The sequence below is a fragment of the Poecilia reticulata genome, chromosome 14 (genome assembly GCF_904066995.2).
Source record: "Poecilia reticulata chromosome 14, P_reticulata-male-v2, whole genome shotgun sequence".
Lineage (NCBI taxonomy): Eukaryota > Metazoa > Chordata > Actinopteri > Cyprinodontiformes > Poeciliidae > Poecilia > Poecilia reticulata.
In genome coordinates, this window is record NC_088843.1 from 26,935,667 (window position 1) to 26,962,908 (window position 27,242).

The 27,242-nt window shown below is 35.9% G+C and overlaps 1 protein-coding gene across 1 annotated transcript in view; it reads left to right on the plus strand.

The window, feature by feature from the left end:
- The window catches only part of grk6 (G protein-coupled receptor kinase 6), a 78,689-nt gene that overhangs the window by 24,462 nt on the left and 26,985 nt on the right, over positions 1-27,242 (plus strand). Inside the window, exons 3-6 of the mRNA XM_008428433.2 lie at positions 9,627-9,739; positions 13,456-13,533; positions 14,655-14,755; positions 18,214-18,306. Coding sequence (XP_008426655.1) covers positions 9,627-9,739; positions 13,456-13,533; positions 14,655-14,755; positions 18,214-18,306 — 385 coding nt within the window. The remainder of the gene's footprint in view (positions 1-9,626; positions 9,740-13,455; positions 13,534-14,654; positions 14,756-18,213; positions 18,307-27,242) is intronic.

Consider the following 27,242-nt stretch of genomic DNA (forward strand, 5'->3'; position numbering starts at 1 on the left):
TCGCTGGTTGCTATAGCAATTTTCAAGCAACATTTCACATTATCAAACTTGATTAATAGACTAAATAATTTTTTTTTAAAAGAACGCATAAGCACACTCTAAGAAATCATCTTGTAAATTTACAGTAACAAACTGGCAGCTATAGACGCCAGAAGTTTACTGTAAATGCACAGTAGCTGTACCGTAATTAATCCTGACAGCAGATTACCGTCAATGCAAATACAGTATGGATACTGTGAAAGAACGGTAAACTTCTGCCGTCTGTAACTGCCAGTAGTTTACCGTTTTTTAAAAGAACGGTAATCTGCCGTTTTTCTGAAAGAACGATTAGAAAAAATATACTGGTACCTACGGACGCCAGTTTTTTTTTTTTAACTGTTCTTTCAGAAAAACGGTTTTAAAAAAAAGCAAAAAAAAATTAAAGCTGGCGTCCGTAGATACCAGTATTTTACTGGACATTTACCTTTTCAATTCTGTAATTACCTTTTAAAGTGGTGTACTGTCAGTAAATACTGTGATGACGCCAACACACCGCAGATGTAGTACCGCCAACAGGGTTTATTAGAAATAAGAGCGAGCTGCAATTCCTTAGGCTGCAGCTGCGCCTCTAACAAACGTTACACTCAACCGAATAGCTTCACTGCTAACACACACTGAACTTTCCGCCTTTCCGGTATTCTGTCAGATCCCGCTCCCCGGATCCCTCGCCTATATGACAGGTCCATCACATGTGAGTGGAAGTCAGCAGTCAGGCAGGGGCAGTGGCGGAGCTAGACTTTGAAAGTTGGGGGTGCCAAGACCCCCAATTTTGCCCCCCCCCTCTGGGGGGGGGGGCAAAATTTTAAATGTGTGTGTGCATATATATATATATATATATATATATATAAAATTTTTAAAAAAATAACCAAACTGAATAGTTGGTTATTTTTTAAGCCCCTCTGTCATTTGACATGTTATAATTAACACCTTTGACTGGCGCACATGGAGACATGATAGACTTTATGCAAGGAGTTCATCGCAGAGGAAACTAAAATCAATCAAATAAAAGATCCTTTCTGAATATCATCTCATGGACACTGAACTAAATGCATCTTTCTGACCGGGAGCTGACAGCGTGTTGAAGAGTTATGGACACCTTGGTTAGGAAGCTCTGTTTGGACAGGTAATTTGACAGGTAACAATATTTCGGGTCGGACCAGAACTATTTGCCTGATGGTGCTCGGGCTTCTAATTAGTTTACATTTAATGAGTTTGGAGCACACAGAGAAAACCTAAGGAGAATGTGATCTATTTATTGTAGTTTAAGTAGAGGAATAACAGCTGACTGTGGAGAGAGGAAAGGAATTAAAGTGCAAATCCATCAGGCAGAAACAAGCGCAGTGTGCTGGGCAATAAATGCTCCACCGTTACGCTCCAATTAATCACACATGAGGTGACAAACGCCAAATATACAATATATAGTTACACTGCTTACGTTAATGGTGTTTTAAAAACAAAACCAGTAAAAACTTAACTGAGTTAATATATCAAATTCCCTCTTTACCCTCGTCTTGATAAGAACAGAGAGCAGTCCGCTGGTTTCTGTCCAGACTGTGATCAAGCGCAGCTGACCACTTGGTGCGCAGACAGTTTCAACTTTACGCACATAGAGCATCGTGGAGCTCATTATTAATCATACTAAGAACAATATCTGTCAGAGAATCACCTCTGATCTGGACGCTTTAACGGACTCTGTACTGAACAGTCATACAGGGGTATCTTAAATGAAGTTGATACTCTTGCGCAAACAGAAAGTTAATGCATTCATAAAAAATAATCAAAATCAAAAACATGATGGTCTCAACATGGAACTTACCTCGTTTTTTTTTTTTTTTTTAAATAAATCTTTATTGAGATACAGAATACTTAACAGTATAAACGCAGCATACATTGTGGTATAATGTCCGCCAGGGAGTTACAAACATTGAGACAATACATCACCATAACATTATATAAATACATTAAAGAGAGAACAAAAAGAGTATGTTTAAATAGTTTTGGGGAACTTACCTTGTTATGATAAGCTCCAGTCAAGACGCCATACTGCTGTCTCCCGGGCAAACATGTGACGTCACAGATATGTTGCGATTGTGGGAGCAACTCTTTTTCAGTCACCATATTTTTAGGGAAACTGACAAATCTATCTTTGAATTTGACTAAACAAGTGTTTAATTAACATTGTATTTTTAACATACAACACCAACACTGGTAATCTAACATTTTTGATTATGCTCTGTAGATTTCGATTCATTCCCTAAAAGAGTTGTTATGGAAAGTATTTTTTTTCTTTCCGTTTAATATTGTCTTTAAATGCTGGTTCTCTAAGATGCAAATACAAGTAAAATGTCTTGCCTAGGAAAAAAACTGTATTGTACAATTATTTTGCGGTAGTTTACTGCTAGTCGTCAGTCTTGATTGTGACAAGAGAAGAAGACATCAAATTGACAATATCCTACCGTATTTTGGAATAACAGTATGTTACTGCTGGAATTCTGCCGTAAATTTACAGCCATTTCTAAGAGTGCAGGTATTGAGCATAGTTTACATTCAGACTGTTTTAATTAGTACAATTTGATGTAATATTCTATTTTCAGTTTTTCATTAGCTGTAAGCAGAAGATCATTATAAGTAACAGAAATAGAGGCTTAACATCAGTTTGTGTGTATTTAATCACATAATGTTTCACTTAGTGTGTGGATGTACTTAATAAAACTGCCATTCTTAATAAATTCATAACTTAATTCACTATGAGTTGCAGAAATTTTACAAGAACTAAACTCTGGCAATAAATCTTGGGATAGGATGACGTAAAGTGTTTATTAAGAGTTTAACTCTGGATTAACTCTAGTGATGTGAGGCATCACAAGATGTAAATGTAAAATATAAAAATTGCAAAAACTGAAAATTTAAATTTTGTGAAAAACTTGTAAATGTATCAAAATGCCAATTCAGAAGTCCAGCCTTCTGGGGCCTGTTTAAACACTCATATGAGCTCAGATGAGCAGCAGTGATGACTCTTGTTTCTGTATTTGTTTTACAAATTAAAAAGAAGAAACAAAAACTAAAATAATGGGAAAGGTTTAGCCAAATATTTGTGATCAGAAAAGAATTATGCTAAACGTCTCTGCGTTCCTTAATTCTTTTACGTTAGAACCCTTAATAAAACAGCTGAGTTCCTAGATGCAACTATTCCGGATTTATATGAATGGTTATCAAGAAGGATTTGACTAGATTCTTCGAAACCTATTCACAAAATTGAGTCTATGACCAAAGACGAACAAAAGGTTCTAAATGACTAGAATGAAACAGGCAGTGGTGGAGAAAGTACTCAAAAAATTTACTTAAGTACAAGTACAAATACACAGACAAAAATGTACTCAAGTAAAAGTAAAACTACCACATTAACATTTGTACTTAAGTAAAAGTTAAAAAGTACTGGCTTTTAAAAATACTTAAGTATTAAAAGTAAAAGTACTTGCTGAATGCATTACCTAATCGCTAATATCATTAAGTGTACCGATCATATTTAATTTTAATACATTGGAAATGTGCCATTTTAATGAACAATGCCACAGATAAAGCATGTTTTTATTGTGTTTACTATGTAACACAGTTTAGACTTAGATATGTGATTCTATGCATCATAATTTCAGGGATGGAAACATCTAGTCTCCTGTCCTAACATAGCATGAACTTCACTTTTTTTTGCCACTAGTGGCATTTATTTTTAAAGAAATCCAACAGAAAGGGGATGGAAAGAAGGTGGGTGGGAGAGGATAGGCAACCAAGGAGCCAGTAGCAGAGTTGTAGTCAAGACCACCTACGCAAGACCAAGTCAAGACCAGCATCCCGCTACATGACACAAAAAAATAACTCTTACTTATCAAAATTGCTTCGCAAATTGATCTGAAAGATCCACATTCCCATAAAACACCTAGATATTAATTACTTAGAGCTGAAATAAATTTAATAAGTAAAGATCTGTCCAGAAGAATCGGATCATTCCTGAATATCATACCACTTTATTACACTTTGGTACCAGCGTTGTCCCATATATGCGACACCTCAGTCAACACCTCCACACAATAATTCAGCGCGTGAGTGACAACTTTTTTTCATCGCAGATGCAACATGTGTCTCAGTACAGCTAGCTTTAATAGCAACACGTCCACGCAGCTTACCTTTCTTTAAGCTTTCCTTCCAAGTGATGCTAAAAGTTGGACGAAGTCCCCACCGTCTGTGAAAGCGAAGCCCTGCTGATTTTACATGTCGCCATATACTTAAGTACAGTAACGAAGTACTTGTACTTCGCTACTTCCCACCACTGGAAACAGGTGTGATGATTAACTCATTATGTTCAGACGCGAGAAATCAGATCCAACAAAAACAAGTCATGGAACAGATGTGATACAAGAGAACTGCATAAAATGAAATCAACACAACAAATAATACCAAGACGAACTGAAGAAATCTCAACTGTGGTCCAGAAATGCAAAGTTATGAAAAACAGAACACCAAAAAACTCATGTACTCAACCCATAACAGTGAGATTAATTACGTACATTTTTTCCTTTATAATGTTCATAATGGGGCTGCATTTTAAGATTGCTTTTGAGATTATTGATTCCCCATTGATTTGTAAATTATAGATGGATTTTAAAGACCCTGTATTCAGGTGGGTGCATTTTGTTTAAAAGATGAAATAAACCCGACAGAATTACTGTATTGTATGGAAAAAGTATTGAAGTAGGGTTTTCTCCCTATTGTTAGGTTTTCGTTAGAGCTGTGAGATATGGATTGCAGAGATATATTTAAGCTGCTTTGTGGGAAGGGATGGTCCTCACTGAAACACTTATTTGTGAGTAAAATATGTTTTGCTGCTTTGCATCTGTCTGCATCTCAAATGCAAATATTTTTTCTCCTTGATGTTTAGTCCAACACGCATGAACCAAACAACCTGACTTCCAAAAACAAAAATAAAGTTCCTATGAAACAATGTGTGAGATTACAGGTGAATAATTGTGTCTGCTTCAGAGACTAGTTGCAGTTCTTCCTTCATTTTCAAATGTTTTGCTCTTTGCTTGTCCTCTAAATTTCAAAACTTGACAAGACTTACCAGATCCTATTCAGATTCCCTTTAAAGGCGATTTAAAGGGAATCCCTTTAGAGGTTTTGTGCTCCAACCCGCAAGACAGGATGTTGGATAATGTTCCTAACAGACTAGTTATATTTGACTAGTTGTCTAGTTCCTCTATTGAAAACGGAGTATCCTCTGCATAGCAAGTGTAGCCCAGTTATACCCGCTGTAAAGTAGGTACGGGCCCCCGAGTTCGTTAAACCCAGTAACTTATGAATAATAAATCTTAATACACTCTCGTGTTTAAACCTATGTTGAGTTTCACTCACCTTAGAATAATGATACACCAGTACTTTTCTATTCTCACCCAATAATGTAGCTCTGATTAAGAATAATAAACTTCACATACTATCCTATAAAAAACAAACACACACCTGTATGAGATTTGAACTTTTGAACATATATTAAACAAAAATATATTCACAAAATGCAAATATTTCAGTCTTTTGGTTTACAATATCTTAAATGTGGGCCCACACTTCAATGTCCACCCAAGCCGGCAATGATGAACTAAAATAGAGTCCCAAAACAAAAACCCCTTGCAGGCCTGATGTGATGATGAAGCGTGGAATTGCGATACCTTACTCCAAAGAAAATCTTGACCCTTCACCTGTCCTTGGTCCCAGTCAGCAAGATGTCGTCAGCTCCTTCACCAGTTCCTCGGTCCACAGGATTCAGGAACAGCAGGAAAGTCCAACGTAGACACAGTCCTCCAGCACAGTCATTGAATCTCTCAGTGTAAGCTCATCTCTCTGCACTAGGCTTAACTTTTGAACGCTCCCACGACGGTAACATTAGTTGAGTCTTCTGTTAGCCGAGTTAGCTCACTGTATTCAAGTCCATTCACTGAGCTAATGAATGCTAATGCGTTAGCGAGCATTACATATGGCTTTTCACCTACTGTACAGTGAATTCCGATCTGAAATTATCACAGTAGCTGCAAACAGGAGTGTAGAGTTGATATCTATTAAAAGACGGTCGAGTTGAAAGTCTAAATATCTGCAAAAACACTCGTTTATTAATAAATCCACCATGTTGTTTCAGCGCGGTTCATCTCTTTACTTTCTCATTTCTCTCCTCTCTCGCCACGTTTTTCTGTCTTTTCCTTTACTTTCCTATCCCTTCCTGATCCTCAGCCAACCACGGACCAGTAAAGTTGCTTTGCTCTACACAACTTCCTCTTGCAAACATGAGCCCTTCAAAATAAAATATGTTGAAGATTACTTTTCTATAAAACAGTTTTAACTACATTTTTCCAAATTCTTTTAACTTATTATACCATATTACTTCAAGTACCTGTAAGTACAGCTTTTTGTTAACACTTATTCTTAACAATTTTAACACATTTAAGCAAACATTTAATGCATTATAAATTATTGCACCTTCCATGAACTTAACTCAATACAAAATACCTTTATTTTGGACTGGGTTACACAGGGAAGGAAAATCTACAATGTTATGAAATTCAAAGAATTTAGATATTTTGTGGCAAAGTACAAAACCTAGCAGAACCCCATAACAAGCTCCAAAGACCTGAAACAAAACTTCTAGTTTAGATTTGTGATATGGAGTTGTGATATAGCTAAGCAATTTAGTATTCCAGATTATCTGTTTACTTTATAAGTGTTGTTGAGTATCATATGTGCATTAAGAAAAAAAAAGATCTTGTAGCTTATTGCTTTTGAGATTATTGATTCCCCATTGGTAGTTTTACTGAGCTGCATGAAATGAAACCAACACAACAAATAATACCAAGACGAACTGGCCCTAAAGGACGGGACGGAAAAATTCACTTTAACGTGGATTATAATTATGAAACAGCAAAGGTAGATGTCATATTTTTGGGATTCGGGAAATACGTGATTTGTAATTTGTTCTGTGGGTTTTTTATGTGGGTCGTTGCCACTTAAACGGCTGTAAAGCGAAGGTTTTGGACCTTAATCTGACTAACTAGTTCGTGCTGAAGCATTGCTGCTCTCGGCTGTTCTTAAATTACCTGCTCGGTATCGGAGGGGCTCGTCGCTCCGATTGCATGTTAAATGTATTTTATATAATTGTCACATAAAAAAAAGCTAAGGAGTTGCCTAAAAATAATTTCATACTTGTATAACGCAAACATCAACACATTATTGACTTACCTTGTGCCGAATCGCTGCCTCTGTTCTCAGCCTGTTCTCGTAACAGTGGATTTCCTCCGGTATTATTTGCCTCCAACAAATTATTCCAGTGAACGAAGCACATACAGCTCCCTTTTAACCTCAGTCTTCCCATTTCCGACGCTGGATCTTTAATATCCTCAAGCTTTGAAATAGCAGGCAGCTACAAACTGTGTGTTAGCCGTAGTGGCTAAGTTTTGGCTACAGTCCGCTGTTGCCTTGATATCAGCAGGAAAATGAAAAAAACTAAGCACTGGATGGTACTGGATAATTACTGGACACAATGACACACCAAAAAACTCGATTATTGTACCAGTAACTCACAGATATTTTAAGTTTTGCGTCTTTTTCATGGTACAGATCTTGCAGCTTTGGGTAAAAACAATAGGAGCAAGCAGGACCTGGAACCAATCTATGTGGCATAAATTCAAACGGAAATACGTCACCACCTCTCGTGGCATATACCCCATTCCAGGTACTCCAGTGACTAAAAGACAGTCAAGATTTGTTGTACTTTATCTGGTGATTAGCTTGGTTAATTTTATGGATTAGTTTAGATGAGTATCATCTGCATAGTTGGTAAATAATTATTTGCATTCCACATATGTAAATAATATGATCAGAACATGCTGGTCCAAACACAAAACCCTGAGGAATTTCATTCATTTGAAATCTAGAAAGACTTGAAAAATCTGGAATTTATTAGAAAAATACAACTTAAACTCAATAAAGGATAGTATTTTGGTCCGTGAAGGGCGATATTATCATTCATCTACAGGAGTTACTGTTATCAATAAGATTTGCAGTGTGCTTAGCTGTCGACATCCAGTTTGTGGTTAAGTTGCAAGACAGTCAACCTTTCTGGGTTGAAACAAGAAATAATAACTAGTTCACCTGTGCAGCGCATCAAATATTATGCTATTTTGAGGGTGTTGGAGCGCAAGAAAATGTTTTTCCATATTAAAAAATGAGCAAAACAAATGGAAAAATGTATCATTATTTGTTTCGTAAACTAAAATACTATATTTTATTGAATTTAAGTTGTGTTTTTCTAATAAATTCAAGATTTTTTTAGTTGATTGGTTTTACAAAATCGACATCTGATATTTTGGGAGCATTAAGTTCCTTAACAGAGGTTGTTATCTGACACCCAAATGGGTAAAAGAAAATGAGCATAATCCAAACCACCAAACTTGCAATATGTAAAGTTATGAGCATTGTGGTGAAACGGGACTCAGATAGGATCTGCTGTATAACAGATGGGATATATTTGCATAGATCTGTGATAATGTTTTTGCATACACCTTCGGTCTCACATGCAGGAACATTGAATGCTTATTAAGTTTAATAAATGGTGGCTTATCTGATGATTTTGAAAAAAAAAAAACATAAGAGGAAAAAGGAAGACTCGAATGAATGTCATGGAAACTTTTTATAATTTTTTGTTTTTAGGCTTCAGTGTGGATTTGTGTAGAGAAGGAAATGAGAAAACATGTCAGACACGGAAAAAAAAGAATGGACAAATGGGTGAACATATGGGACAAACTAAGCTATGGTATTCACATCTCTGTTTGGACTACATTTGAAACTTAAGAGTCTAAAAATAGCCTTAACTCAAAATAATGTCCTGTGCTAACCAATATCTGGTATTTTTAGATTAAAAAAACACAACATCCTACATGTTTAGGCCGAAAACTTTTACTTCTTATGTCACACAGCAGTCTAGTTTCTCCAAAAATCCTAGAAAAACATGTCTGAAATCTACTAGAACTGGACAGAAGACTTAAAATCAGTCAAGGTCTACAAGAAAATAAAATCTAAATAAACTTCAGAAAGCCAAGAGAACTGTTGATCAACACCACCTTGATAGACAGTCCAGTTGAGAAAACATGGTTTGAATAGAAACCTTTACAGAGTCACACACAAAGTGAGCCACAAGCACCATTTTGCTGACTAAATATGTTTATGTTTTAAAATCACAATGCGCTGATTGTTGGGGTTTGAGTCACTGAACTAATATCACTCGTTGTGACCAACAACCGGTTTATACCATCTGCAACTACTATCAGCCATAAAGAAATTTCTAGAAAAATCATTAAATATAAAGTTTCTCTTTGAGTGTCAACAATGCTTTTCATTTATATTTGTATTGATTATGTTGGATTTTTGCTACAGTAAGAAATCCTAGCCATCTAACATTTTCAACAAAATATTGGTGAAAAACTCTTGACATTTAGTGTGCACGATGTGTTCTGAGTTGTTTGTAACCTTCATCCCTTTTTGTGTTTGTGCAGAGAAAGACTACAGCAGCTTGTGTGAGCGGCAGCCTATCGGACGGTTACTGTTCAGACAGTTCTGCGATACCCGACCGGAGCTGAGACGCTGCGTCAAGTTCCTGGACGCTGTGGTGAGACATTTGTATGATTGGTTTGTGTTTGTCCTGTTCCTTAGAAGATTCACACTTTAAGATTGAACTAGTATTTCAGCTGAGGTAAAGTCGGCTTTACTTCTAGAACAGATCTAAAAACAACTACGGTTAACCAAAGCCCATTACATAATAAAAGATCAACACACTAGCTAAATACAAACACTGATGTCTTACTCACCTGGAAGCTAAATACAGTAAAATGTATTTGATTTTAGCAGGTATTTTAATTAGTCTACTGTTTGGTTAGCTCTGATTTCCAAAGGCAGGATGTTCCAAAGCTAGGAGCCACCACAGAAAAGACTCAGTCACCTTCTGGGGTGACTGAGTCACCGTTTTTGCCTGATTTTAGGTCATTGATGTGAGACATTGCATCATAATTCTGCACCAGAAGAAGTCAGACACGGTAAATTCAGATGTAAACAATGGATGGAAATGATGATTATGAGTCCTTGAAACACCACTCCTGGCTCTCACTAGATAACCTGACAGATTTCTCTGCAGAAGTTGAAGTCAATGCTTCACACGACAGAGTTACTTAATCTTGTTATAATTTTGAGGCAATCCTTGACAATCCCATTATCAGCATTATCTGCAAAACAAAGAATTATATTTTTTAGGGTATTAGGGTTTTACGTTAAGGTAATATCCTATTTAAAGATATTACAGAGTTTGGTGTTTCTTTGGAGAAATCCTCTGTTCATGTTACTGAATTTAAAAAGAGGAGGAAATGAGTGTCCTGGTATTCCTAACTTGTGTTCCTTTGGTCCAAATTAATAAAATAATCTTTTCCTGTGACTTTCAGACAAAAAGCAAAATTTTTCCTTGTATTCTGTTGATTTAAGACTTTTTGTGGCTTTTTAATGATGTATTTTATTTAAGTGGCCTGTTATTACAGTTTATGGTATTTTTATACTGGGCTGACTATTTATAGCTTTTTTTTGTACAGGGTTACTGAACTAAACAAATTTTTCTGTACGATGTTAGATTTCTCTATTTATTTCTGCATTTTAATTTGTTTTATGAACAAATAAAACAAAACTACAATTCTCACCTGCATGAATTGTAGTTAAGTCACAATATCGACAAGTTCAAATAATAATAAAACACAATATCAAAAATGGCTTCTCAGTTTTGGGACTTGGTCACATTCAGCAGCTTTATCTACACTAAATAAGATCCTAAACAGGTTGCAGATTAAGGCAGTTGCTGCACTTGAGGTTATTTAGGGGTATTTGAGTGAAGGGGGACTGGGCAGATGGCAAGCTTTGCAGATTTTAATTTGTAATGGCATAAAGAAAGGTTTTAAAATTATAGATTTGTAAAAGTTTTTGTATACCAGGTGAAGTCTTGCTCACTAAATATCCCAATGAGTGGCATAGACGGGTATCACTGCATGAATAGATGACACATATGTCATTGTAATCCATAAAGACAAGTAGAACCCAGCATCAAAAGTGTGACTCTGAGAAAATGTGCTTGTTTTATACTTTGTTGAAGGACATGTAACAGTACGCAGCTGAAAATAAAACCTGGTTCTCATGTTTGCCTCAATGCAAGAAGCTTTAATTATCCTGAAATGCCTGAATGAAGCACTCAAAGCTTGCTGAGAGCCTGAGGAAGTGGAGTTTAATGTGTGTTTAATGAAATACAGGAACTCTTCACTTCTTGGAGCAAACAGGATCTGTGAGTCAGCGTTCCATACCTCCCATGTTGCAGAAACAAACTATGCATTTAGTTTTCCCTCTAATTCTCAACTCTAACTCGGATGGACTTTGACTTTTTTGCTTTGATGGTTTTTGTTCTCGTTCTCATGGAAAAGTATTGTTTTTACAGCTACTTTGGAGTTTTGTTGACGTCACAGAAAAATGAGAGGAAGCTAGGCTTTTTTCAGAACCGTGTCCAATCTGACAACATGCAACGGCTAATGAAGACCTTATCGGTCCCCCTTTCAGCCAGCTCCATTCTGACTCACTGACTCGTCAAAATGGCTTTGCAGCTTTCCAGTGGGCAATTATTTCTACCCATCCAACCGCTTCCAGGCTCTTCTCTAGGAGAACGGCGAGATGGAGAGACAAAGTCGGATCTGAACAGGCTCTGCTGTTATTAGCATGCATTTACCAGCACTCCCAGTAAGAGGAAGCACTTTGGATGTTTCCATTCAGGCTCATCTTACTGCAGGTCGACCGAGGAGATGCGATCCTTTCATGTGTGGAGGAGGAAAATCAAAAGTTTGTGGTGATGACATTCACAGCACAGTAGGAATTGTATCCTAAATATTTGGAAACCGATCAAGATGAACAAAACTGTTGGACGATACTTGGCAGTATGGTTGCATCAGTCCCGGAATTATGCAAATTTGGCCGTCCAACACAGGTGCTTCATGCACATGGAGACTTTTTGTTTGTAAATGGGGTAAAATTACTGGCATAATTTTCTCACAATGGAGCATGTTAGATACAACACAAAATATGAGGCTTTTTATAGCCAAGCTTTTATAATAAGTGGAACCTTGGGCTGGACAATAAATCCATAATAATATATATTGCAGTAGACATGTAATTAATATCAATAGATATGACCAATAGAATATTCAACAATTTCTCTGCGCTCCGATTCAGGACTGCACTGCATTCTGGGGGATGTAGGCAGAGGAAAGGCTGTAGCAGCTCAACCTTTCACGGACAGCTAAACAAGGGTGGTGTTCTGAACTAACTCACCCACTCTTTGGTTACCTAGGAACAACTTGTTGAATAAGGTGCGCAGCAGCAGTTTCAGGTTAACTGTGTCTCATAACTACTTCAAAATAAAAAACGACAGTGTGGAGAGAAAACTGTGGCTAAAACAGGAGAGGTGATGTCATCAGCTTGGCATTATTTCAGATATTTAAAACTAAAACTAATTCATACTTATCAGTATCAACTGACATGAAAAGCTTATATCTGGATCAGTTTTTCAGAAATAATGTCAGGCACCAGTAGAAACCCTTTTATCCCATAAAGACCAAATCAGTGTTTAATCCAATAAATGTGGCTAAAATATGACGAAATCCTGTAAGTACATTTGTTCTATCGAGCTTAAAAGAATTTAAAAGCTTGATGTCTTTCTTTCAATACATCAAACGTACAAAACTTGTTTTAAGTTTTAAACCTACAATGAATAGCATCCTCTTCCTTCTCCATAAATATGACGAGTTGATTTCTTGGAGACGTTTTCATAGAAGTTCTTTAGGTGGATCAAAATATTACTGTCGTCATTCCAGAAATGTAAATTGTGCAAAGTGAAATTATAAAAAATTTAAGATTTAAAGATGTGAAATGCGTCACACAACAACTTCCACTGGGCCGGGATTTTAACGGGTTAATTTTTATTAATTAATTATGTAGATTTTACGCATACATTTTTCATAACCTTTGCATTTGAGTGTTTCCAAATGTAACCGTATGCCAAAGTTGCATTTAAGGAGGACTGGGCTAATATTCAGTTTGTTTGTGACTGAACCACAATTACACAAACCACATGAACATAATAGGACAGCCTGAGCTCTGCAGACCCCATTTAGTGCTGTAATTCTGCGTTTTTGAGCAAATGTTTCCTTAAAAACTAATTTAATCCTGTGAAACAGTCAATCCTTGAAGCTCCAATCCTCATCTTTTATTCCAACATCACAACGTCAAACTCATTGCAAATGTTTACAGGCGGAGTATGAGGTGACTCCAGATGAGAAGAGGAAGGAGTGCGGACAGGAACTCATCGACAGATACTTCAACCCAAAGGTATGCCCTTCAGCTTTTGATTCTTTAAATCAAAATGTAACATTTGTAACAGTATAAAAAATATGTTAATATAAAACAAACCAACACTCAATATTTGATTTTAGATGCATCTAAAAATTCTGTTTTGTAATTCATCTCAAAGATGAATAACAAAACTGTAATTCAATAAACTTGAGTAGATTTGATAATCTTACTCAACTTGATTGCATGTATTTTGCGTTTAATTTGCATGACATTCAGTGATTTTTTGGGGGGGGGAGATTTTTTGGATGTTAAATTAATGATTTTTTTAAAACAGATTTTTGTACAGATTGTTGGAAAATTATTTTGACTGTTTTTCACTAGTTGAAAGTGTCATAACACTCAATTATAATTGGCTTTAAACTTATTTTTACCAAAACTACATCAATAATTTTTAATATCTACATAATTTATCAATTAAATAAATTTTAATATTCAGAAATAGTTTTTATTGACAAATGCTAACTTTTAACATGTGTAATACTGTTATTAATTATAGTGTCTTATTTAGGCTGACCAAATAACAGCCATTCTGTTCTTTAATCATTTTAATTGTATTAATTAATATTCAAATGGCTACATTCAAGAAAGTCTACAAATATAAATGAAAAAGTCTATTATTAGCTCAAAAATAATTATTAAATAAGATTAATTTGGAAGCGGTGAGCTTAAGTGAAAAGGTAATGTGATTTATAAATAGTACTACTAATTATTGGTGTTTAGTTTATATCACTAAACACCATTCTTCTGACAGGGCTACAAATTAAATGTTTGTCCCGATTTTTTTAATTGGCTAGAAGCAGAAACAAAATCTGAAATGTGTTGAAGTAAAAATAATTAAACAATCACATCCTCTTTTTTGCTGCCACCACAAACAGCTCTTGTCTGAATTATGGTTATGAATAAAAAAGTCATTTAAATAACATATCTGTTGTCATAAACAGAGCGACATTTCTCTGCTGACTATGATTTCTTCCTGTTTTTGTATCTTCAGACGAGTCTGAACTTGCAGATGTTTTCAGTGTCAATGAGAATCTCCAGCTGGTTCACAGCAATTTTTTTGTTCTAAGTCAATCTCACTTGTTTGTATTTTTCTGCAGTCAGGGAACTATGTTTCTGAAGTGGAGGCAGCCATGATGACTCGGTGTACAGAGAGGCTGCAGCAGGAAGCCTGCAAAGAGCTTTTCAAGGACTGCACCAAGTAAGAGCACAGTGAATGTTGAAGCAACTGGGAAATATTTTTAAAAAAATTAACAATTATTTCCTAGAAAAGTAATTATGTCTGAAGATATTTTCAGCATCCACTTTCATTACAAAACAAAATCAGGTAACCATTTGGTTTGTGACATATTAGAAATATTTAAAAGTAATCTGGATAATGTATCTGAGAAACATTTTCCAGACATCTCAGACTGCTTTTTAGTTTGTTAAACAGAAAACTACATATGGCTTGCTCCAGTTTTTAATGAGCAAAGTATACAAATATCTTCTAAATACTTTTGAAAACATTTGTTGCATGACAGCTCCAACAGTATTTGCTCACGAGTGATGTCAGAGGATATGATTTGTTTATGCAAAGGCTGCCGTCAGCTATGTCAATGCAGACTCAAAGAACTTTTTGAAAGTTCTTTGAGTCTTTTCTAAATATTTTTGAAAAATGTTTTCTGTATCTAAAACCTGTAAACATGAACAATAGTTTTAGAGACTTGAATATTAACGTTGGGTTGCAGGATATCACTTTTTCCTGATTGTTTATTGAAATGATGACAAAACTGTAATTTGACTTGAAAATCAGTGCGAAGCAAGCAGTTTGACCTTTAGGGACAAAAACATTTGAATAAAGATAAATGCACATAAATGTTCAATAGTCTTTAACAAGACGTTAATCTTTGACCTGTGAATACTTCTGAAATCCTTCATATGGCAGAAGATACACCAATGTACAAATAAAAACCTGTTATCAAATTTTGAAAATTGATCCTAATTCCTTAAAAAAAACAACAGAGAAAATAATATTCAGTTTAACTTCAAACACAGCAGTCACAATAATAAGTTTTCTGGATGATAAATTGTCCCCAAAATTATTGCCATAAATGATAATGTTGTTTTGAGATGTTTTTCATGTAATGTTTTGATAATGGCATAATAATGCAAATTCACTCTCTCAAAGATGAATAAACTTTAATTTATTCATCTATCTAACACTGGAAGTGGAAGATATTTTAAATATCCATAATAAAAGACGTCAACCAAAAACAACAACAAATGAAATAAAAACCACACATGACCGAAACCATAAAAAACCATAATGCATTATAAAATAAAATTGCCCTTTTAAAAATATTTGTTAGAATGGAAATGATCAAACTAATTTTATCTCATTATGCGATTAATTGATTGTTTATTGCAACAAGCTAAACTTCAAACTTATCTTCTTACTTATTTTATATCAACACACGACCTCGTAGAAATCAATTTAGAGCATTTATATCATCAACCAGATAAACAACCTCCTTCCACAAAGACCAAAATAAAAAAACTTCCTGTTTGTAAAGATTCACCCAAACTCCTTCCACTGTGTGTGTGGTCTATAAATTTCATTGCATCTGGGAATCCCATGACTCCAAATGCCAAGTGAGTCACATTTTTTATCACATTTTTTTATTACAACTCAGACCATCAATTACTCATGTTGAATGAATCTGTCTCACGTGAAATGTATTTACAATGCTCATAATTTGATCTCAGTTCCAGGAATTACATCTTGTTTAGATGGTTATAATGTCTTTCTGCTGTAAAAAAGCCAGATGTTGAACCAGGATCAGCTGGAATGCAGAGGACCGGGAAAAGTTAAAGATAAGGGATAAGCAGAGAATGAAAAATGGTTGGTCCTGATCGGAGGAAGGTACGATCATTTACTGAAACAAGTAGAGACGCAAAAGTAAAAATAAAAAATAAAAATTGCAACCGGTTTTTGTAAACAATAAAAAATAAATAAGTAAATAAAATAACTAAAATAAAGGCACAAAGTGTATAAAATTATTTTCAATAAAGGGAACCATAAACATTTTACTCAAAATATCTCAATGCAGATTAAGTTACATTTATAAAAATAAAAGATACAATAATTTATGTCTGCTTGCTTTCAATGTTTTTTTGTTAAGAAAATAAAACATTCTTTGGCTGTTCTACGAACATGGTAAAAAACTGAAGGGGCTCAGGCCCTTCAAGTCAGTAGCCCCAAGGCTGTGGAACAGCTTACCTTTGCAGCTCCATTTTGCTGACAGTGGAGGTTTTTAAAAAGCAACTAAAGAAATTTTTATTTTCACAGACTTCTATCTCTTGATTTTATTGTGTTTCTTATGTTGGTTTTATGTTTTGTTTGGTTTTAAGGTTGAATTTTATTGTACAGCACTTTGTGATTTTTCAGTATGTCTGTGAAAAGCACTTTATAAATAAACGTTACTTACTATGTGAAAATGGTTTGGTACAAAATTTAAAACGCTTTAAACAAAATCCCAAAGTCTCCACTGTAAAAAAATCTGAAGTTGCTATGGTGATTCCCTCCTTTTCTGCAAGGGAGGAGCAACAGAACCCACAGATGTATTTTCTAATCAGATGGCCAAACATGTTTAGAGATTAGACATCTAGAGGTTAGAGATTAGATGTTTTACAGTTTTCATCAAATAGATTCTTGACTCATGAGTAGCAGGACTGTCTGGCCTCACATGTAACTTTTATTTTGTCTGAAGTGTTTTACGTATAGGAGACATGATGGGTTAAGTAGGCCATTCCATTTCAACTGAAAAAGAAAAGACGAGCTGAAATATTGAGGATTTGATCTCAGAGCAGTTCTAATAAATTTTATATAAAAGCAAATGTCTGATAGTGGTTAGAGACACACTAGGGGAAAGTAGACAGAAATCTCTACAATTATATGTATAAACTGTACAACAAAAGTATTTAAAATCAAAAAGTTTCCAAATATTTAAAAATTTTAGTGTGTGACAACATCCTTATCTGAACTGAACATTTCATGGAGAAAATATGTAAAATCTAAAACAGTGTAAAAACTGGTTACCTAATTTAGTCAGGTAAAGATGAACTTCCTGTGACTCACCTAAGTGGCGTTTCTGCTCTAAAGTATTGCTGAATTATGGAGTTCCAAAAGGGCTGGGTTGTCTTACGTCTTCATTAATTGCATAAACAGCATGTGACGTTTCACCTCCAATTATCAGATTAATGTAACCAGTCCAGTCAAAATTTGGTCAAATTTTGAGTTTTTCTCAAAACTCAAATTGTCTTACAATTTGTGTAAACCACAAATTGTAAGACAAACTCAAAATTGAGAAGAAATGCACCAAATATTAAGTAGTGTGAATGAGTGAATTTATATTATCTGACATTGTATTTAAAGGAACAGAAAAGTAAGAACAGAAAATCAAACAAAATGTAAAATTATCCTGAAGTGTGGCTCATTTCTTAGATGACAATTAACTCTTAATCCAACAGGTTTCATTTCACCTTAATCCATTGTAATCATTTTTATCCTTCAGGAACTTCCTGATTTCAGGCAATTAAATCTAAAACCAGCAACCTAAAGAAACCTCTCATTTTATTTATTTATTTATTTATTTATTTTTATTTTTTTTCTTTCAGATTGATACATGACTACCTGAGCGTGGCGCCGTTCGCTGACTACCTTGACAGCATGTACTTCAACAGGTTTCTGCAGTGGAAGTGGCTGGAGAGGTAAGGCTTTCTAACTGTTTTTTTCCCCAAACAGTACGAGTAGCAACACGCTCAGAGAAAGTTGCCTCACAGCCTCCTGTTCTCCTCCGGGTTACAACAACACCACCATGACACATTTCAAAAGACAAGTTGGAAATTGCCTAATGGAAAGCATTCACTTTTCTGTTAAACTTCGGCAGTAAGAGTTCTTCCTATTGTTGTAGCAGTCTGAAGGTAATAGAACAACAACTGATGGTTTTCCTTTACTTTTACCAATAATAAAGTGATCGAGCAGGTAATTGAAAAAATAAAAAAGCAAGTTTAAAACCACCAGCTGGCAATGACCTTTAAGGAAAACGGAGAAAAAAATTCCAGAATTTATTTTTCAGTATTTTCCACATATTTCAGTACTTTCCACGTATACATGTAAAAAGAAAACTTCAGAAAAATATGTGTTTTTACAAACTTTTTTTATATCCAACATTCATCAATATTGGCCGAGGTAAATATATAATAGCTAAATAACTAGCTTCATTACAAGTGAATTTATTCAGTTTCACCAAATGGACATTCTCAATTAAATCTATCTACAACCCATGAATAACTTTATTGTCACTAAATGATTTTGTTAATAATGAATAGTTCAATATTTAATGCATCAATTAGCAGTCTGATGCCAATGTTTTGCATTTTAATAGGTGGCCCCTGTCAGTTAATTAACAGATCTGATTAATTTGCTCCAGATCTCTTTGCTTACCTTGACTAATTGTGTATTTGTTGCCTAATGAAATTGTTATAATGGAAAATAAGTGAAATTTTGACAAAAAGGGCAGTTCATTATGTCTGTTGTTCTACTAAAGGTCTCATTCCCTGCCTGCAGCAGGTTCTTCACTGAAACAGTGAAAATTACTACTTAGTTTTGCGGGGGCTTTTGGTTTATATAAATTATAAAATAAGGGGAAAATTATTAATAACATGGCAAAACAAATACATATATGTGTGTAACAGGCTGATTAGTACACAAGCTTAGACACACAAACACACATACATCAAACTGTTTTGGAATGTTGGCGATTTTCTTCAAAAATATGAAAGAGTTAACTGATGAGTATTAAGCCAGGTTCCAGTGTTGATAAAAAACAATACTGTTAGGTTCAAAGGTCTCTAAAAACATTTTTAAAGATAATTTCTGGCCTGAGAGTGCCTGGGGATGGATGGATTGTCTCAGGTTCAGTAGAGTTTTTTTGGATTTAATTTGGATAAAATATTGAAATCGTTGGTGGAATCCCATACTGTAACTTTAAGGAAGTAAAAAAAAATTAAAATAAGAAAATGGTAAAATGAGTGTTTCTTTCCATTCAGGGAGTTTTTCTTGGATCCAAATAGATGATTTCATGGTCAATGTTCAGGTCTAAACCTTTTTATCAATTGTGACTGAAGAGCACATACAGTGTGAACTGAAAGGGGCAACCTGCAACAGCAAGTATACCAATATATTTTGGATAAACTGGCTGGCCAAGAGCACACATGCAACTACAGCCCACGTTCCTGACCAAATTCACGCCCGCTTAGTGAGGAACACACTGCAAACGCAGACACACCCAACTGGGCTAGAACCAAACCAGACATTATAACTGGCTAGAGCAAGACTTGAGAATGGAGAAGGGGCTTTAAATTTCCTTTCATCTCCACTCTGAGGCTGATTTGCATAATGTCTATGTTGAATCTAGATGCCAAAGTATTGCTGCCACCTGATTGGCTGATTTGGAGGCTATGTTAACAGGTGTACCCAATAAAGTGGTTAGTGAATGTACATTTCCTCCAGTAAGTCCTAGTTCTCTTTGAGGTTCTGCTTCTAGTTGGATGAACCTGGAAAATCTCCAAATATGCTTTGCATCCCCCAATTCACAGCCTGAAAGTGATTGTGAGTCGAGGTCTTACTCCAATCTCCTCACCATTATCTACAAAGGAAGCTTGTTTCAGTGGCTTATGTCTCAGGTTGTCTGTTGGTCATGATCCACCTTATTATTCTGCAGTCTGTTGGTCTGAAGTTAAATACAACACAAAGACCTTCTTTCCTTGTGTTATTCCTTTGGAGTTTCCAACTGTGCAGCAATTACTAATGACTCTTGTGGGTTGAAGGACAAACAAATAATTTTTTGTAGAGTTTCAGGTGTTGAGAACAAGAGTTGTAAGAAATCCCAAAAAACTATGACATCGCTGATGTGAAAACGGGTGACTCCAGATACCCAGTGACACCTGGAAGCTAACACTCTGAATGGAGGTTATGGGATTTACTGTAATGACAACAATCCGGGAATACTGGATTAGAGTTGTGCCTGACCTCATTGTTGTGTTGGTTTTAACAAGCATCTCCAGCAAGACCAAACATGTTTCTGGACTATAACTAAAAGCTGATTCTGGTTGGCAACAGAAAGCTTTAATGCTGCAGTTTAAACCTCCTGAAGAGCTTCACAGGTATCAGGATATAAAACAAAACAAACAGAAAAAAACACTTGCTAACAAGCAGCAGTTTCCCAATCCCAGGTTTGCTTAATTAGTAAATGACTCACGGTGTTAATGAGCGTAAACTCAAGAGTCCTGTTCATTCACCTTGAATGATCAAACTGGTCCAGAGGGGGATGAAGTGGGAGGCATGATCCCAGGAGGAACCAGATTGATGGCTGATGTTGATTAAGAGAATTATTTGTCTTCATGAATCCAGATTCAAGATTCAAACTAAGCGTGAGATCTAAATTTTAAAACATACGGACCAAGAGAGTTGTTGGTGCTTCCATATGTTCAGCAATTGTTTTTGATCAACAGCTACCCTCAAGTTTTTATTTGCTCAGTTTTAGACCAGTGCCTGAACATGTTCAGAGGAATGTCTCATCTTTTATCAAAGATCTAAACCAAAGACAACTTACCAAAAAAAAAAAAAAAAAAGAAATTTGCCCTTTTGGCTCCCTGTTTCCAGCAGCATCTTGGAAAGACAAGTTTTGTTTCTTTACATCAGAAGCTTTGAATCATCTTACAACAAGTACCATAGAGATGTGAAGATTTCCACTGTAATGGACAACCTGCTTCAGATGACTATGAAATAAGTCTTTTCATCTTCTGCGTTTTTGAAGTTGAATCATATACTTATTATGTCCATAAAGTAAACATCACAATTGCTACAAAAAGGGTCACTGTTCAGCCCCTTCAGATTGATCCAAAGTTGTTTCCTTTTGAGGAGGGCTATGTGGTTCCTCCAGAGTTCTGAGCATTGCAGCATCTCATGAGGAGTAGGACCAATTGTGCCAGTAATAAAATGTCTTAAACATTCCTCTTACTTCAACATTAATTGCTCAGTATTTGGAAGCATGGCCTACACGGAATGGCTATATATACTTACTCCTCTGCCATTGTTAAAACTACAATGGCAAAACTTCTTCTATGCCAGTTGGCCTGGATGAGATCCATCCTGAGGAATCGACTGGAATTGCATAGAAAGGCAATGGCCAGGGTACAGGTAGCAGACATCCGTCTTCTCACCAACACTCCCCAGCTTCTCATAAGGGATATATAGTGGCTTCAGAAAGATCTAGAAAACCTGCAAAGGGAGTTCACCTGGCTGCATTCCTGATCTCCAGTACTGATTGCTTCTGATGAGCCAAGCCACCCTACAGAGGAACTTCTTTTTAGCTGCTTGTATCAAGGGTCTTGTTTTTTAGTCATGATTCATATCCCATGACCCATGAATGTTGGGACATAAACAGACCATTTAATCAAGAATTTCACCTTTCAGTTCTTCTAATTCTTTACCGCAGAGTACGGATCTCTCTACTCGAGCCAAACCCCAATCATTTTATCACCTGCTTGTCTCTTGAACAAGATGCCTCCATGAAAAACTCATTCTTGAAGTGGAGAGAGAATCTGACTCTTTCCCTACTGAGATCCTTATGGTCAGAGTTAGAGGAGTTAAATGAGGAGTTAAATATCCCACAGAGGACATAGTTTTTAACACTTCCTCATTATAACTATAACAAAGTGATTCCCAAAGAGCAATAAAGGATGCATCTCTCAAATAGTGTATCTGGGTTTTTGACAATTGCATTTACAGTAATAAACATTTACAAGTTTAGGTATTGCAGAGAGGTAGGGCTCTGCAGCACCTCATCCATAAAGAAATTCTGATTATAGAGCAAGGCCAGACACAGGATAGCTACCTTGATCATGCTTCACACTGAAGCATGGTCCAAATTCTTTACAGTTTGTCCAATACTGTGCAGTCTGCCTCAACAGTCTGTTCTAAGGCTGGACATTAACATGGACTGCCTGTTCTCTGACTGTTTCTTTCTTTTAGTTTGATTCTGCCTGGTAGCTGAAATAAAACAATATAAATTCAAAGGAGGAATAGATCTAGAGGCTAGGTTAAACTTAGCTTCAACTGAAAAATAAGAGTTAGAAGGCTAGCCTGTTAGAAACAACAAACACTGTTACAAAGGTAGCCATTGCTTATATTAGAGCAAAATTTTGAATAATTAAATGAAAATAATTAAATAAAACATCAGTTAAAATTAGTGATGATATACAGCACCTCATTTGCATATCAAAGCAACAATTAGCAGGTTGGCAGCTCTCTATAGGCCACCTTTGTCATGAATGCAACCAGCTCAATATTTGTATTCTTAAAGACCTCTTTAGCTGCCCAATAAAGGGTCATAGATAAAATACCAGTGATTTACATCAGCATTCAATAAAAACAAATAGTGGTACTACGTTTAGGAGTTTTGTGAAAATTAGGACATCTAAAAAAGGTTTCTGGTAATTAAAAGAAAAAAAAATCAAAGCTAGTAAAAATAAATTACATGACAAAATCAAAGAAAAAAAAACTTTTAAATTGCAACATTAGATTGCCTGTTCTTCTGCTTTATTGGAAAACACTAATAATTAAAGCTTTTGCTGACGGATGCAGTTCATAAAACCTTAAATAGAATCACATGTTGTAGCTCAAAAGCTGAATGTTTGATGTGCACACACTGTAGCTGCCTGTGTCCACAAACAATTACGCTGACTCATGTATCAGCATGTTTTCAGAAATACTTCATCATCATTGAAGGGAAACCACAGCTAAGCAGATGAGAGACGTTTACCCGTGAGGATTTCTGCCAGAAATAAAAAAAATAAAAAAACAAACTCTTAACTGGTCATAGAGCAACTAAAATCTTCTAAGGCTGATAAAGATGATAAAACAGTATGAAAGTCTAAACCTCATCCTTTGAGTTTCCAGTTCTGACTTCAGATTTGGTCATGTAGGTGATCTTTGCTCAGGATAATTACTGTCCAGGGAAAAGCATCTGAACCTGCAGGGTTTCCCCGAGTGTATTATAAGCCTGGCGGCCCGCCATGCTTTAGTAGCCCCGCCGCCAGGCTAAGCGTTGCTTGTTTACGTTTCTAGGAAAATAATAATAATTCAAAATTTTTTAAAATCGCTTCTTTTTTGTTTAAAGCCAGGCTGCAAGCGTCTCTGTTGCTCTTAGCATCTCACTAGCAGAGCAGATTTATTCCTAAAGGATAGGTTTATAATGGATAGCTTTATAGTTTATGCATTTAAAGCCGACACCGCGCGACTAATCACACAGCTGCTTCGCGCGCTGCCGCTGCTTTACCTCAGCGCGGATCGCGCGCGCCACCTTTCACTCAAACTGGACACAGGCTGACCTGTATGGATATTTACATCAACTTACTGTGAGGAATTATGATCCTTTGGAGAAATGATCTCGCCGCGGGTTTTAAACGCGGCGGTTAGCTCTGGTTGCGCAGCTCAAAATGAACCGCAGGAATAACTTGTAGCGAATTCAGAGGTGCGCGTTGTTGAGTGGTGAGAATGATTTATCTTTGTGAACGAACAATTATATGGGGCGTTTAGATCCCAACACGCTGCCCAGCGTGTGGCTCTGTGTCTGTCTTCCCTGTAAAGTTTATGTCTGTGGTCCCGTTTGGGCGGAGCGTTTGTGGCTAACGAGCAGCACTAACCTCATCATGCAGGTTCAGCCCGGTGAGGAGCTTTTGCGCTCTCCTCGGAGTCACACATCACGCTGATTTCATATTACTTTATTATTATTTTTAGTATTATTTTTCCGGTTACACGATGCATTAAAACCATATCAAATGTTTGTTTGTTGTCTACTTTGTTGGTTTGTTGTCTAGAGTTGATGCGCGGAGATCTGAGAAATTCGTCACATGAACTCGACCAACTAAAACAGTTTCTGTGACGACTAAAAACTCAACAGACACGAAATGGAACAGCTACTAAAGCCACATTAGCAGCATTGAATTAAATATCCCGTTTGTTGCTCATCTCTGAGCAGTGCAGCGGATTACCTCATCATGCAGGGCCGGTCATAGGCTGTTTGAGGCCTTGAGCAGACTTTGATTTAGGGGCCCTTCTTGCTGCTAAAATCATCAAGACCTCTAACAACTTCTGTGTTGGATTTAGTTAAATATGGGAGAAAGTAGTTTAATTGGCCAGCCTAAAAAGCAATAATCTCAGTTTACTAATTTGTATTTGTAAATTCAAGGATTAAACTCACAGCATCAGATTGTTGCTGTGGTAACAAAACAATCTAACTATGAATATTGTTCTTTGAGTTTTACAAAGTAAACTTGCCAGCTCCTTAAAATCTTACATTTAAATGTTAAACAATTTAAAATCTTTTAATTTATGTATGCATAAACAATTGAATCAAATTTAGCAGCATTGATAATCTCAATAAACAAGTGTTACATTTATGTATCTGTGGTCTGTTTTAAAATATTAGTGTTTATGGGGCCCCTGAATCCCTTGGGGGCCTGATAGAGCCGCTGACTTACTTTGAATTAAACAGAAGTGCAAATTTGTTTTTAGACTAGTTGTGGATTTAAATAGCATTTCACTGGAGATATTTTCCCATAACATAATTACACAGTAATACTTTTACATTTCCTGTCAACTTAACATCTCTTAATACAAAAACGCGGTGGACCGCCGGTGGACCTCCTTGACGCCCCGACCACCGAGCTTAGCAAGTTTTCTGGGGGAAACCCTGATTTGGTTTTGTGGTTTTATGACTTAAGCGTTTAGCCATTTGTCAATATCCACTTTTCCTTGCATGGTTGCTGGTGCCCATCTCCTGTTGGAGGCGGGGCACACGCCAAACAGATTGGCGTGTGCCAATCCATGGCAAGACAAACACACAAGACAAGCAACACTCATTCCTAAGGGTTAATCCATTATTCAGAGTCTGGAACCTATGGAGGGCCAAAACTGACATAATAATAAATAAAAGAATAAATATATAAATAAAAGAATAAATATATATTCAAAATATATAAATAAAAGAATAAACATATCAATAAAATAATAAATATATATCCAACATAATGATAAATAAAAGAATAAATATAAAAATAAAAAATATATAAATAAAAGAATAAATATATATCCTACATAATAATAAATGAAACAATAAATATATAAATGAAAGAATAAATATATATTTTGATAAGACATAAAAGCATAAATGTATTTTCTTTTTCATTTCCCCTTACACATGAGTGTCCGTCAAGAAAAATAGATATTTTGCTTTGATTTTTTTTTTTTTTTGCTTCTCCCTTTTCTGCTCGCTGTATTTCTGCTCGCTGTTTTTCCGTTTGCTGTATTTCCGTTAGATGTATTTTTGGCTGTTTTATTTGCTCACTGTATTTCTGCTGCATCGTTATGTTAATGAGGTGGGCTGCCTTCTACGTCCAGCTCTTCTACTATTGGCCAATAAACAGGAAAGAGAACGATCAGTGTGCAGATCGATTGTGAATGCCTACCTACTTGGCGCTTTCGGCTTCAGTTCAACAGTCCTGAAGTAGTTAATGCTGTTTCTGGACTCTAAAGCTGCTGCCACAGGTAGTACTATTTCACAGACGGAGCGCCTCTTCTGTTCCACCTGGTAGTGACTCTCACACCGAACCTCTGCTTAAACCTGCAGCATCTAACTTAAAAAATACATTTTACATACGTATTAAAACTTTCGCTGTCCTAACATGAGACAGATAATCTCTGAAAAAATAATCAATCTCCTCCCTGCTCTGCATAATTACTCCGCCTAGTCAGAAGCAGCCAATCCGAACTAGCAGTAATCAGTTAGCCGCCATGCTATCAGGAAGGTTTCATTCAATAACTCAGGTGGCTTAAGGTGGGTCTTTATTGTAATGGATCCTGTATTTGCCTTTGAATGTTAAGTTTTATACTTGAATTTCTTTGGCAATGTTGAGAAGTTTTATTTTGGCTCTTTGCATTATTTAGCCTCTTCAGAGCCTTAATATGTTATCTGTCTGTTAAAGATAGTATTACCGATAGCAGTACAATTAGCACAATGCCTGTTTTGTTTTCTTCTTGGAAAAAGTTATTAAAAACAAGTCTTTGTCTAAATTAAGGTGAATTTATGGTTCCTTTTTCCACATAATGTAACCGGTAGTGCTTATGATTAAAAAAATATGTCATCGGTATCGGTGATTGGTATCGGTGATCGGCCCTCATGGGTGATCAGAATCGGTATTGGCAGGAAAAAACCTGATCGGCACATCTCTAATATATATATATATATATATATATATATATATATATATATATATATATATGTGCATTTCTTTTTGTTTAAAGGTTTTGCTGGCTCTAGTGGCCTTTATTTGAAAGTAGTTTGACAGGAAAGAGGGGGAACACATGCAAGCAAATGTTGCCAGGCCGGGAATTTAACCTGTGACCACTGTGACCACTGCCACAAGGACTAAGCCCTCCATACATGGGTTGTGCTTTGCCCCTGCAGCACCACAGAACCCCATATATATATATATATATATATATATATGGTTTGCAGTTGGCTTCAAGGGTGGTTTTCCACAGCCTCATCGAGTTTGCAATGAAGGCTCTTAGAGTCCTA